The sequence below is a fragment of the Oncorhynchus clarkii genome, chromosome 18, assembly GCF_045791955.1.
Source record: "Oncorhynchus clarkii lewisi isolate Uvic-CL-2024 chromosome 18, UVic_Ocla_1.0, whole genome shotgun sequence".
NCBI classification, from domain to species: domain Eukaryota; kingdom Metazoa; phylum Chordata; class Actinopteri; order Salmoniformes; family Salmonidae; genus Oncorhynchus; species Oncorhynchus clarkii.
Window position 1 is genome coordinate 21,495,026 of NC_092164.1, and position 13,278 is coordinate 21,508,303.

General features: G+C 43.3%; 1 protein-coding gene across 3 annotated transcripts; it reads right to left on the minus strand.

Moving 5' to 3' along the window:
• Nucleotides 1-62: 62 nt before the first annotated feature.
• LOC139373189 (metalloreductase STEAP3-like) lies at nt 63-8,202 on the minus strand. Of its 3 annotated transcripts, XM_071113370.1 has the most exons (6): nt 8,016-8,082; nt 6,109-6,608; nt 5,261-5,788; nt 4,884-5,048; nt 3,440-3,490; nt 63-1,580 (listed from the first exon to the last, which is right to left on the minus strand). In XM_071113370.1, exons 1-5 carry the CDS (start codon nt 8,050-8,052, stop codon nt 3,485-3,487), a joined length of 1,236 nt encoding a protein of 411 aa, XP_070969471.1. In that variant the 5' UTR covers nt 8,053-8,082; the 3' UTR covers nt 63-1,580; nt 3,440-3,484. The 3 variants fall into 3 exon arrangements, with proteins under 3 accessions (XP_070969471.1, XP_070969469.1, XP_070969470.1); XM_071113368.1 differs by lacking the exon at nt 3,440-3,490 and having other exon boundaries at nt 8,016-8,202; XM_071113369.1 differs by lacking the exon at nt 3,440-3,490 and having other exon boundaries at nt 7,828-8,025.
• Between the last annotated feature and the right edge of the window lie 5,076 nt (nt 8,203-13,278).

The window sequence follows — 13,278 nt, forward strand, 5'->3', positions numbered from 1 at the left end:
TCAGTAAGGATAGTGAGTGGCAAGTAAATACATTCATGAACTTCTGCATAACAAAGAATGGGTAAATTGTGGAAAATAGTGTGTTTATTCTGCCAATAAGCACTATAAGAATATACATGTCTTTGATTTCCTTTTGTGGATAAACCTATGGAACTTATTGCATTTAACAGAAGAAATGTAACAGTCAGAATATAAAATAGCTCTTACAATTTCACATGTACCATAGAGTCTCCATGACAGCCGGTTAGTTTGATTGTTCAATAAAATTAGTACATTTTATACAATGTCATCATATTTAAATTATACCTATAACAGTGTAACTTCAAAACAAAACATGAGCCATCCTCGATTGGGTTTGGTGCCAGCAACAATTTGGGACTCAATAGTACATTTTTGCAATCTTCGACAATATATTTTCACAATCTTTGGTACACATTTGATCTTTGAAAGACTCTGACCAGGTAAAGTATAAACATTATAGTGCATTCATTGACGCATCAAAACAATGCAACAATAGCCTAAGGCAAAAAAATATAAAGCTCTATTTTTTTTTTTAACACATCGCCGATGCAGTAAGAAGTGATTACACAGCAGAAGCAGGCATGACACCACCGAACAAACGATGACATTGCTGTGAGGTGCAACATTTTAGCTCTGACTGACCACAGCAGGCAAATCAGACAGCTGAGCCAGATTCAGCCACGAGCAGGGCAGACAGAGCTGAGGCATCTAACAGCACTACAACTACAGTGTTGGATGCCCAGGCTTCCCTCACGTTGAAGTGTAAGCCTGAGACAGTACAAGGTTGTTGTTTTTTTACCTGATAGCATTGGATGCCCAGTATCTGACTGGCTAAGACACCAGTAGAAAGACAATGACAATGTCTGGTTTCCAGTTTAGTTAAAGGGAGTAGTGGCAGCGAATTAAACGCAGCACTATAATAGTAATCTCCAAAATGCATCACTGTACATGTGTCGGAGGCTTAGTGAGCAATAGAACCATAGTTCATTTCTCTTGATAAAAATACCAAGTTAGATGGTAGTGCTAGAGATGACATGTCTACCAAACAAGAAGCATGTTCACGAGTATAACAAAGGCCAATGAAATCCCTAAATTGCTTTTGATGCATAAGGCTACTGTTGGTGAGATTACATCCCTTAATATGACACAGTCAGTACTTCTGTCCCATCTCCACTTGCCTGCCTCTGTGTGTGTGTGTGTGTGTGTGTGTGTGTGTCTTCCATGCTTCCTTCATTCAATCCTGCATGTAAGACTAAACCAAGCATCTCTCAAACATTACTGATGTCCTCCTGTGATGGCCCATTACGCTCGTCCTCAGGCAGTGTGAACCGGATGGCTCGGCTTTTCTCCCAACCCCTCCTGATACGACTCAGCCGGAGAGCCACGCATGGCAGGGACAGAGCCAGCCTCCCCAGCAGCACAGCCAGCGGCAGGGCCAGCACCAGCAAGAAGGTGGGAGGGAGGTAGAAACGATACTGCTCCGGGTCCAAGCCCCGGTCCCAGCCATAGGTCAGTGTGTGGAGGGTGGCCATCAACAGGGCCATGTAGCCCAGTCTGGACTGGAAGGGAGAAAGAGAGAGGACCATGATAATTAATAACTTTGAGTTGAACTGAATCTGGGTGATAGCCGGCTTCAGATGTACTCACAACAAATTAATTTGGTTTGAAATCCAGCATTTTCATTCAATACAATGTCAGGTCATGAGATCTGATGGCCAATTTCAAATCAAATCAAACTTTGTCACATGCGCCGAATACAACAACTGTAGACCTTACCGTGAAATGGTAAACCCTTAACCAAAAGTGCAGTTCAAGAAATAGAGTTAAGAAAATATTTACCAAATAAAATAAAGTAGAAATAATAAAAAGTAACAATAACGAGGCTATAAACAGGGGTACAGATTATCGAATCAGTGTGCGGGGGTACAGATTTATTTGTACATGTAGGTAGGGGTGAAGTGACTATGCATAGAAAATAAACAGTGAGTAGCAGCAGTGTACAAAACAAATGGAGGGGGGGGATCAATGTAATAGTCTGGTGGCCATTTGATTAATTGTTCAGCAGTCTTATGGCTTGGGGGTAGAAGCTGTTAAGGAGCCTTTTGGTCCTAGACCTGGCGCTCCGGTATCGCTTGAAAATGTCAGTTTAGACACTTTTAGCCCCGCGGCTTCGTGAATGTTGACCTGTTTAAAGGTCTTGCTCACATCGGCTACCGAGAGCGTTATCACACAGTCATCCAGAACAGCTTGTGCTCTCGTGCATGCTTCAGTGTTGCTTGCCTCGAAGCGAGCATAAAAGGCATTTAGCTCGTCTGGAAGGCTCGCGTCACTGGGCAGCTCGCTTCTGGGTTTCCCTTTGTAGTCCCTAATAGTTTTCAAGCACTGCCACATCCGACGAGTGTCAGAGCCGGTGTAGCAGGATTCAATCTTAATCCTGTATTGATGCTTTGCTTGTTTGATGGTTCGTCTGAGGGCATAGCGGAATTTCTTATAGGCGTCCGGATTAGTGTCACACTCCTTGAAAGCGGCAGCTCTAACCTTTAGCTCGATGCGGAATTTGCCTGTAATCCATGGCTTCTGGTTGGGATATGTACATATGGTCACTGTGGGGATGATGTCTTCGATGCACTTATTGATGAAGCCGATGACTGAGGCGGTATACTCCTCAATGTCATTGGATGAATCCCGGAACATATTCCAGTCTGTGCTAGCAAAACAGTCCTGTAGCGTAGCATCCACGTAATCTGAACACTTCCGTATTGAGCGAGTCACTGGTACTTCCTGCTTTAGTTTTTGCTTGTAAGCAGGAATCAGGAGGATAGAATTATGGTCGGATTTTCCAAATGGAGGGCGAGGGAGAGCTTTGTATGCATCTCGGTCTGTGGAGTAAAGGTGGTCTAGAGTTATTTTCTTCTGGTTAAGTTTGCCTGCATTAAAAGTCCCCGGCCACTAGGAGAGCCACTTCTGGGTGAATATTATATTTTATATTAAACGTTAAAATACACTTAGAAACTCTTGAAATTATTATAATCCCCCCCCAATACATTGCCAATCAAACCCCTTTATGAAAGACTAAATGCAAATGAAGTTGGCCTACCCAGATGTACAGAACACCTGGGAGATGATTGTTGACCTTTGAACCTTCTACATAACCTTTTAGTAACTCAACATCTTAGTGAGGTGAAAGGAAGTGGTGATTTGAGTGGTATATTATATGTGCAGTATATTAGCTCATCATGGAAGCACGAGTGTAGTAAAGAGGCCCAAGGGAACAGTATGACCTACAAGCTCAACATTTGTCCTTAATGAGCCCCTGTAGTCAGCGTGTGTGTGTGTGTGTGTGTCTGTGTCCGTGTGTGTTCCCTCTAATTATTAGCACAGTACAGGGCACTACAGAGAGCAGCTGAATTATAATTACCCTTGACAGGTGGGAAGGTTCAGTCGTGACTCACCCATTTCATCCTCATCCCTAAATATACACGGAACAAAAATATAAATGCAGCATGTAAAGTGTTGGTCCTGAGCTGAAATAAAAATGTCCAGAAAATGTCCATACACTAAAAAAAGTGTATTTCTCTCAAATGTTGTGCACAGATTTGTTTACATTCTGTTTAGTGAGCATTTCTCCTTTGCCAAGATAATCCATCCACCTGACAGGTGTGGCATATCAAGAAGCTGATTAAACAGCTTGATCATTACACAGGTTCACCTTGTGCTAGGGACAATAAAAGGCCACTTTAAAATGAGAAGTTGTCACACAACACAATGCCACAGATGTCTCAAGTTGAAGGAGCGTGCAATTGGCATGCTGACTGAAGGAATGTCCACCAGAGCTGTTGCCAGATAATTGAATCTTCATTTCTATACCATAAACTGCCTCCTTAGTCGTTTTAAAGAATTTGGCAGTACGTCCAACCGGCCTCACAACCGCAGACCACGTGTAACCACACCAGCCCAGAACCTCCACACCTGTCTTCTTTACCTGCGGGATCGTCTGAGGGGGGTGCATCTGCCTGTAATAAAGCCCTTTTGTGGAGAAAAACTCATTCTGATTGGCTGGGCCTGGCTCCCCAGTGGGTGGGCCTGGCTGCTAAGTGGGTGGGTCTACGCCCTTTAAGGCCCACACATGTTTGCACTGTTGCCCAGTCATGTGAAATCCATAGATTAGGGCCTAATTAATTTATTTCAATTGACTGATTTCCTTATGAGAACTAACTCAGTAAAATCTTTGAAATTGTTGCATGTTGCGTTTATATTTTTGTACAGTATACATGTGTATTACTTAAAATACTTAATGTATCTAATTTTACCAATAATTATACAAGGCACTGTTAAGAGTCAGTGCGAGTTAACCGTTCCTAATACCAGCCTAACTCACTTAAAGCGATGGCCGTCTGTCGTCAGCACTACGAATCAGCTGGACTGAACTCACTACACTGTCTGGCTGGCTGCAAGCTTAAGGGACTGCAGGACTGTAATCTTGATGGAGAATAATGCTCAAATGTTTTACTGCGGCTTCGGGCTGTAGGCAGACAGGCCATTCTGACAGGCCAAGCAGAACCCAGGCCTTTTATCACACGAACTAGCAGCATGTGACTAATCTGGCGCCGACTGGATCAGCTTAGCATACATATGAAGGGAAAGTTCTAAATGCTCCAAAGGAGGACAAATCCCTGGAAAATGGAACCAGTAAAGTTCCCCCTTTATGAATTCCGCGGCATGCGAGGAGAAGAGTTGACACACACAGCTCAGAGGTTGTCTTTCTACAGTAGGCTACAATGTTAAATTTGTTTTGCCAAATGACTGCTTCATTGAACTAATGCTCATGTACACAGAAAAGGTGTCTGTGCAAATGCGCTGACCTGTACGAAGCTGAACTCCCTCCAGTTGAGCGAGTTGCCCACAGTGGGCAGTGAGGAGATAGCCAGCAGAGAGAGAAGGCCCAGGGCCAGGATGCCTATAGACAGATACAGCTCCATCCTCCACACCTCCTCCTCTACCCACGAGTCTTCCTGGCCTACCTTCACCTGCACAGTAAACACACATTGTTGCTTACTGCGATGTCAAGTGGTTACACTATGAATAAGCCATTACAAATGTTTTACCATATTGAAAACGTTCTAAATGCTGATGTAATGTTTTTAATGCTTTAGAACTATACATTTATAATAGCAATACAAATTAATTAATAGTATGTAGGCTAAACTATTTATAAATAGTTTACTGATGCTTTTCTCACCTGTTTGAAGGCAGCGTTGAGCAGATTGTAGCGAGCAGACCTGCGCATGGGCAAACACAGGCTGTAGACGGCGTGCAGCGCTGCGCAGAGGAAGGCACAGAGGCCCAACTGCTTCCGCTGCTGCAGCCAGCGATCCAACCAGTTGGGGAAACGCCTGTACTTGGTGCCCCACGACAGCTGCAGGAAGGCAGCCACAAGGCCAGGCAGGTAGACCAGAGCCAGGGTCACCAAGGCCACCGAGGGGAGTGTCACGTTTACCATCTCCACCGGAATTTTGTAGAATGTGCTCTTCCCTGCCGTGGCATACGGGTGGACGACGTCACGAAGAAAGTTGTAGGCGTAGAAGAAGAAGAAGAGGCCGAGGGTGGAGAGACATGGGACGCGCCACGAGGGGAAGAGGTACAGGGGGGTGTTCTCTATCTCCTGGGCAGAGGAGAGGCGGCCCATGTCAACAGGGATGAAGCCCAGACTGCGGCAGATCTGGAGTACAGCGCTCTTGGCCTTACTACTGTCACTGCAAATCAGCACCTGGATAGTAAAGAGGTGAGAGTCACAGAAGAGTGTCAGGGAAGGGAATCTTCACCAAGGAGAACCCAACTGAAGAGACACAATACTTTACCAATAGCCTACATCACATAGTTTAGCTACAATAACACCATATGACCAACACCTGTGATAATATGGTTGCAACATGAGAATATGTGAAACATGTAACATTACATAAACTGTGGACATTGTCCGGTTTAGAGCAAAAGACTATAAAACAGTACATCCAAATGTAATTCAGAGTAGTAATGTCTGTCTGTCTTCTCTGGCACTGTTGTGTGTGCAGAGGACTTAGGCTTTACCTGTCTGCTGCCGTCCCTTGGCCCCGTCTGCAGGCTCCAGGCCGAGATCACATTGAAGGCCTTCACCACACTGCTCTCTGGGAAGATATTGGCCAGCTGCTCCGCGTAGGACTGCTTATCCCTGTTGATCTTAGTACCATTACTAACATCCACCAGAGTCTTCCCCACTAGCGGCTCCCTCAGCCCAGCCAGGGTGGAGTAGTGCTCGGGGAAGAGGGCCACGAACACGAGGTCAGCCTGGGTGGCAGCCTGGTGCTGGGTGGTCACCTCAGCCTCCTCGGGAAAGAGGGAGGCACAGCGCTTGGGGTTGCGGCTACCCACTACCACCCGGTACCCAGAGGCTACCAGCCTGGTGGCTAAAGAGCGGGAAAAGTCGCCTGTGCCCAGGATGCCAACCAAGGGGGTACCTGGATCAGAAATTGAGGTTTTGAGGTGTCTGGGGCTGGCACCACCAAGTATAAGAGGCTTCTTCATCTCCTCCTGGGGCATCCTGTCCTGAGCTGAAAAAAAAAAGAAAGGTCGCTAACATTGTTAAATGTCTATCAATAGACAATTGTGTCTGTGCAGCATTCAATGTAAAGATGATTTTGTTATTGACACGGATTAACACTGATGTAACGTTGATTCAACTGGCAAACTAGCTAACGTAAACTCACCCCATTCCGTAAAATGTGCGCAACCGCAACATTCAAACGAGGCTACAAAGGAAACTAATGGGACTGTAGCGACTTTGTTGACTTCAAAATTGGGGGTGTGAACTACGTTTCTATTCAAGCGTTGATCGACATGGTAACGGCTCTATAGTATTGGAGAAAAGTTGAAAAAAACAGACCCTCAGTTACATCGTGTCATGTCGTAATGTACAGCACGCATAAAGAAACTAGTTCTGTATTACAATCTCTCTCCACCAGGTGTAGCACTTCTCTCATCGTTTAAAAACAAGAAATGGACAATGACGGGGGTAAGGGGGAATACCTAGTCATTTTTTGCATCATTATTCTCAAAGCCGCTGTTTACTTCTAAGATCACCCTAGCACCGCCCTAAAAACCAGATTCAAATTCGACACAAACCTTCAAATAGGTATGTAATGACACATTATATAAACTCTTTGTAGTGTTTTATTTACATTTTATAGTCGATAAGGTGATAAATTGGACAGATCGAGTGAAAAAAAGCAATTTTCCCACACAACATCTCTCCTTCTCACTATCACGAATTAATTTCGCTTCCCCACCCGCCATTTTTAAAAAGACCCTACGGGCTCATTGCCTGCTTGAATTATGCATAAACGGGCAGCGTTTATGTCATGTAATTGATTCTGTTGGAAAGGGGAGAAATTGTGCTTTACAGTGGTATTGACATTACAGTTGATCTGGAAGTATTATGTTTTGGGGGAGCTAAAATAAGGGCAATTGTACGGACCAAGGCGAAGTACGAGTTTACGTGAATTTACGTTAGCTAATGCAACCTGCTCTATAACTGCTATAACTAACTAGCTAGCGAACTTGTTACTACTACTACTAGGCCAGCGAAGTTACTAGCTATACATCCTTTATTTGTGCACACCTCAATACTTAGACATTGAGGTATTGAAGCCAGGGCTGCGCATATTGATATTCTAGCTAGCAAACGTTACTCCTACTCAAATGAGAGCGAACGCTAAGTTACTTAGCTAGCTAACAGTTAGCTAGCTAGCTGTGCAGGCTAACGTTACCTACCTGTTATTGCTTGGTTGAAAGCAATGCTTGCTAGCTAACTTTTTGCTCCAAAATAAAGAACACGGAACTACCAACTCTTTTCGACAAACTTGGCCAACTTCTAAAAATGTTATATTTATACTTTAACTAGCTAGCTACAGCAAAACAGTGGCCACAAATTATTGTTGAATTCATGTTTTTTGGCTCACCTTTCTCGACGTCTGTGTATTTATGTCTTGCGCTCATAACTTTGTGACTCAGAAATCCGTCCCCGCCCCAACTGCCCCCTCTGTGTGAAGAAGATAAGTTCTTCCCCAAACTGACATGAGAGTTAGCCTACAATAGGCTATGACTGGCCATTCAGGTAACAGTAGCAACAGTATACGTAATTCCTATCAAGAAGACAGCAGTCAACCCATAATTAACATGGTTCGAAAAGCTCTGACTCGTATGTAAAATTGATTGCAGTGTCTGTGGGTATTTAGGATTTTTCTTTCAAGATGTTCTCTGTGGTGCATTCATTTTACATTGGATGTTTGGCTTGCTGTTATCACAAGTTTATTTTCCATGGGGATCTTAAATGCTGCTGTTTTAAAAGTCAGCCCAGGGATTTACTGTAAATTAAAAACATAGGCCCACTAAAAGTAAAAGGGAGATTTGGCTGCAGGTCAGAGGCTGTCAACACCAGTCTGCCTTTGCCAACTGTAGAAGGTTAAATGTATCCTTCAGGCTTACATGGTTTCGTCTGTCTCTCTCTCTCTACTCACATAACCTACATTTGTCCATTTTCTATCCATTTGTAAATGATGGATATATATGACTATGACCTATAATGGAGATATTGTAGTCTAATTTTGGAAAGTCATGTGGCATTGATTGCGCAGTATGTTTTGACATGAGTAGGCTACATCTAAATGTTATGTGACTCCATTGCCATGCCTCTCCTATGTCAGACATCGCCATATATTGCTGCAGCATTTAAGGCCACTTTAAACTCTGACTTTACACTCCGAGATCCGTTATGGCATCAGTGTTTGTGGTTAACTTTCATCTCAGCCGACAGCTCTATCTGGGCTCATGTTGGATGCCAGGCATGTCCGAACCATTTCCCCGCCTGCCTTGCTCCCAAGCCCTGGCTGCTCCGCCGCATTACTGTAACCTTCCTGGCTCCATCGGTCAAGAGGAGCGCGTAAAGCTGGGATTTCTGTGGAAAGCCTCAGCCTTGATCACAGAATCACACAAATATATGACCATCGGCATCCTTTAACTCGTCCGTGACTGATTTGGAGTGTAATATCACACTAATCCCTCTTGTAATCTATAAATCACAGAGCATTTAATGTGATTTATTGGAAATAAATGACACAGGACCAACGTTTTTTCATGAAGATTGTATACATATTTCATATACATGAACCTGTGTTTCAGTCTATTTTAACATGTAATATTTCCCTTTGTGCCACCAACTGTAAGAGTGCATTTGCCTACCAGCAGCAGAGAACCATTGCCACATTCAGTTTACTTACAGTGAGGGGCTAAGTTATTTCTCTTCTACAACATGTTTTAAGTGTATAATGTAAAGACTTGATTTGTAACAGAACAAGGGACTACTCACTCTGTGACTTCTAGGGTCAAAGGTCAACAGAGATCCAGCCAAGTCTAAAAACCTTTGTCCACATTATCCACTGGCACCACGTCATCCACTGCCCAAATCTTTCTCCCAGACTGAGGACATGTTGTCATTATGAGCTGGGCAGTGGGCGCTAATGCAGCCCAGCAGACCTTGACTCTGTGAGTCAGTCTCACTGCATCAGATAACGCAGACTGGGCTGGAGAACTGGGTCAGACTAGAGTTGGAGCCTGGGAGCAGACATGTATAGCCAGCAGTAGCAACTTATGGTCAGCGTATTGACAATGGAACACTTTGGTGCTTCAAAATTTGGACACATACACAGACAGCGGCGCAGATCAACGTAAAATTCTGTGTTTACCTGGGATTTTGCTGATGATATTTCAATGGGCATTGCTCAATGTGCTCACATGATTTCAAAACAATCTATTGCATTGTACCCTATGTCAGTCTGCATGTTCCTAACTAAGGTTGGATATACTGTACTGGGCTATGTGACATTTGATTGAGTCCTCTACCTCCATTGGCCTCTGAAAAAATATCATCCTCCTAACGAGATATGTGATTAGGGAAATTGTACCCTATGAATCTACCACAGGGCAGCGGTCGGTTCATTGCAATGACCTCCATAGCATGGATAGTGGTGCGCCCTTGCCTCCCTCTTTCCATGGGTGTATTGTTCAAATCCCTGGTAAAGGTCACATCAGCAGCCATGTGAGTAATGAGGCAGTAAGTATTTATCCTTTGTTGATGGAAACAAATGTGTTTATACTGAACTGGGTGGAGCACCGAGATAATTCGGTTTCACTTGTGCTATATGAAACAGGTCCAACTTAATATAAAATTGATCCTCAAATTCGTTTTTCTTCTAGATATACACAATCAGATAAAAGCTCATAGATTTAACTTGTATACTTTTGTGAGTGGTGTATTTCTTTGATTGGTTGACATGTAAGCTATATAGAAAAGAGGGGAGTTTTGAAATCCATTATAAACATTGTGGATCGTATAAGAACCAGTGTAGCGGAGTTTCCTTTTCCTTTTCGAAAACACCAGCCTGCCTTTTCTTTGGCCACTAAGAAACATAGTTATGTAGTTACACAGATGTGTGTAAACCATGTCCTGTTGGCCTTCTCTTTGAGGAACTGTTTAATCTTGACTTGAAATGACTAATACAAACCTACATACTTCGATCACCACTAATCTCTTTGTGTATGTTTTCAGTGACCTAGTACTATATCATTTTGGATTATCGAGATATTCACACAGCTAAAGTGATAACATGAGATTGAATCTGTCTTGGAGATACCCAGGCCTGTTGATGATGAATTTATAGCTCAAATCCACCCACATCAGAAAAACAGTTTTCTGCCCCTCCCAAAATATAGAATTTGTAGATAATTGGCCCTCTTTCTGGGACCAAGCCTGGCCTGTTGAGGAGTGTCGGACTCCATCCAAGCTGGAGGGGTGCTCTCATCTTATCTACGAACATAGACAGGGCTCTAACTCCACTAGCTCCACAATGAAATAGGGTGCAGGCCAGGCAACAGGCAGTTAGCCAGCCTGCCAGCTTAGTGGAGTCTGCCATTAGCACAGTCAGTGTAGTCAGCTCAGCTATCCCCATTGAGACCGTGCCTGTGCCTCGACTTAGGTTGGGCAAAACTAAACATGGCGGTGTTCGCCTTAGCAATCTCACTGGAATAAAGACCTCCTCCATTTCTGCCATTATTGAAAGATATTGTGATGCCTCACATCTCAAAATAGGGCTAATTAATGTTAGATACCTCACTTCCAAGGCAGTTACGGTCAATGAACTGATCACTGATCATAATCTTGATGTCATTGGCCTGACTGAAACATGGCTTAAGCCTGACAAATTTTCTGTGTTAAATAAATGAGGCCTCACCTCCTGGTTACACTAGTGACCATATCCCCCGTGCATCCCGCAAAGGCCGAGGTGTTGCTAACATTTATGATAGCAAATTTCAATTTACCTAAAAAAAATTTAATAATATGTTTTCGTCTTTTGAGCTCCCAGTCATGAAATCTATGCAGCCTACTCAATCACTTTTTATAGCTACTGTTTACAGGCCTCCTGGGCCATATTCAGCATTCCTCACAGAGTTCCCTGAATTCCTATCGGACCTTGTAGACATGGAAGATAATATTCACATTTTTAGTGACTTTAATATTTACATGGAAAAGTCCACAGACACACTCCAAAAGGCTTCCGGAGCCATCATCGACTCAGTGGGTTTTATCCAACATGTCTCCGGACCTACTCACTGCCACGTCAAACCCTGGACCTAGTTTTGTCCTGTGGAATAAATGTTGTGGATCTAAATGTTTTTCCTCATAATCCTGGACTAATCGGACCACCATTGTATTGCGTTTGCAATCTCAACAAATAATCTTCTCAGACCCAAACCAAGGGTCATCAAAAGTCGTGCTATAAATTCTCAGACATCCCAAAGATTCCTAGATGCCCTTACAGACTCCCTCCGCCTACCCAAGGACGTCAAAGTACAAAAATCAGTTAACCACCTAACTGAGGAACTCAATTTAACCTTGCGCAATACCCTAGATGCAGTCGCACCCCTATAAACAAAACATTTGTCATAAGAAAGTAGCTCCCTGGTATACAGAAAATACCCAAACTCTGAAGCAAGCTTCCAGAAAATTGGAACGGAAATGGCGCAACACCAAACTGGAAGTATCCCTATTAGGTTGGAAAGACAGTACCGTGCAGTATCGAAGAGCCCTCACTGCTGCTCGATCATCCTATTTTTCCAACTTAATTGAGGAAAATAAGAACAATCCAAAATGTATTTTTGATACTGTCGCAAAGCTAACTAAAAAGCAGCATTCCCCAAGAGAGGATGACTTTCACTTCCGCAGTGATAAATTCATGAACTTCTTTGAGGAAATCATCATGATCATTAGAAAGCAAATTACGGACTTAAATCTGCGTATTCCTCCAAAGCTCAGTTGTCCTGAGTCTGCACAACTCTGCCAGGACCTAGGATCAAGGGAGACACTCAAGTGTTTTAGTACTATATCTCTTGACACAATGATGAAAATAATCATGGCCTCTAAACCGTCAAGCTGCATACTGGACCCTATTCCAACTAAACTACTGAGTTATTTCCTGTGCTTGGCCCTCCTATGTTGAACATAATAAACAGCTCTCTATCCACCGGATGTGTACCAAACTCACTAAAAGTGTCAGTAATAAAGCCTCTCTTGAAAAAGCCAAACCTTGACCCAGAAAATATAAAGAACTATCGGCCTATCTCGAATATCCCATTCCTCAAAAAAAAAAACATGAAAAAGCTGTTGCGCAGCAACTCACTGGCTTCCTGAAAACAAACAATGTGTACTGATATCTCTTTTGACAAACATATCAAGACTGTTTCAAGGACAGCTTTTTTCCATCTACATAACATTGCAAAAATCCGAACATTTCTGTCCAAAAATGATGCAGAAAAATGTATCCATGCTTTTGTCACTTCTAGGTTAGACTACTGCAATGCTCTAGTTTCCGGCTACCTGGATAAAGCACTAAATAAACTTCAGTTAGTGCTAAACACGGCTGCTAGAATCTTCACTAGAACCCCCAAAATTGTATCATATTACTCCAGTGCTAGCCTCTCTACACTGGCTTCCTGTTAAGACAAGGGCTGATTTCAAAGTTTTACTGCTAACCTACAAAGCATTACATGGGCTTGCTCTTACCCATCTTTCCGATTTGGTCCTGCCGTACATACCTACACGTATGCTACGGTCACAAGATGCAGGCCTCCTTACTGTCCCTATAATGTCTAAACAAACAGCTGGAGATA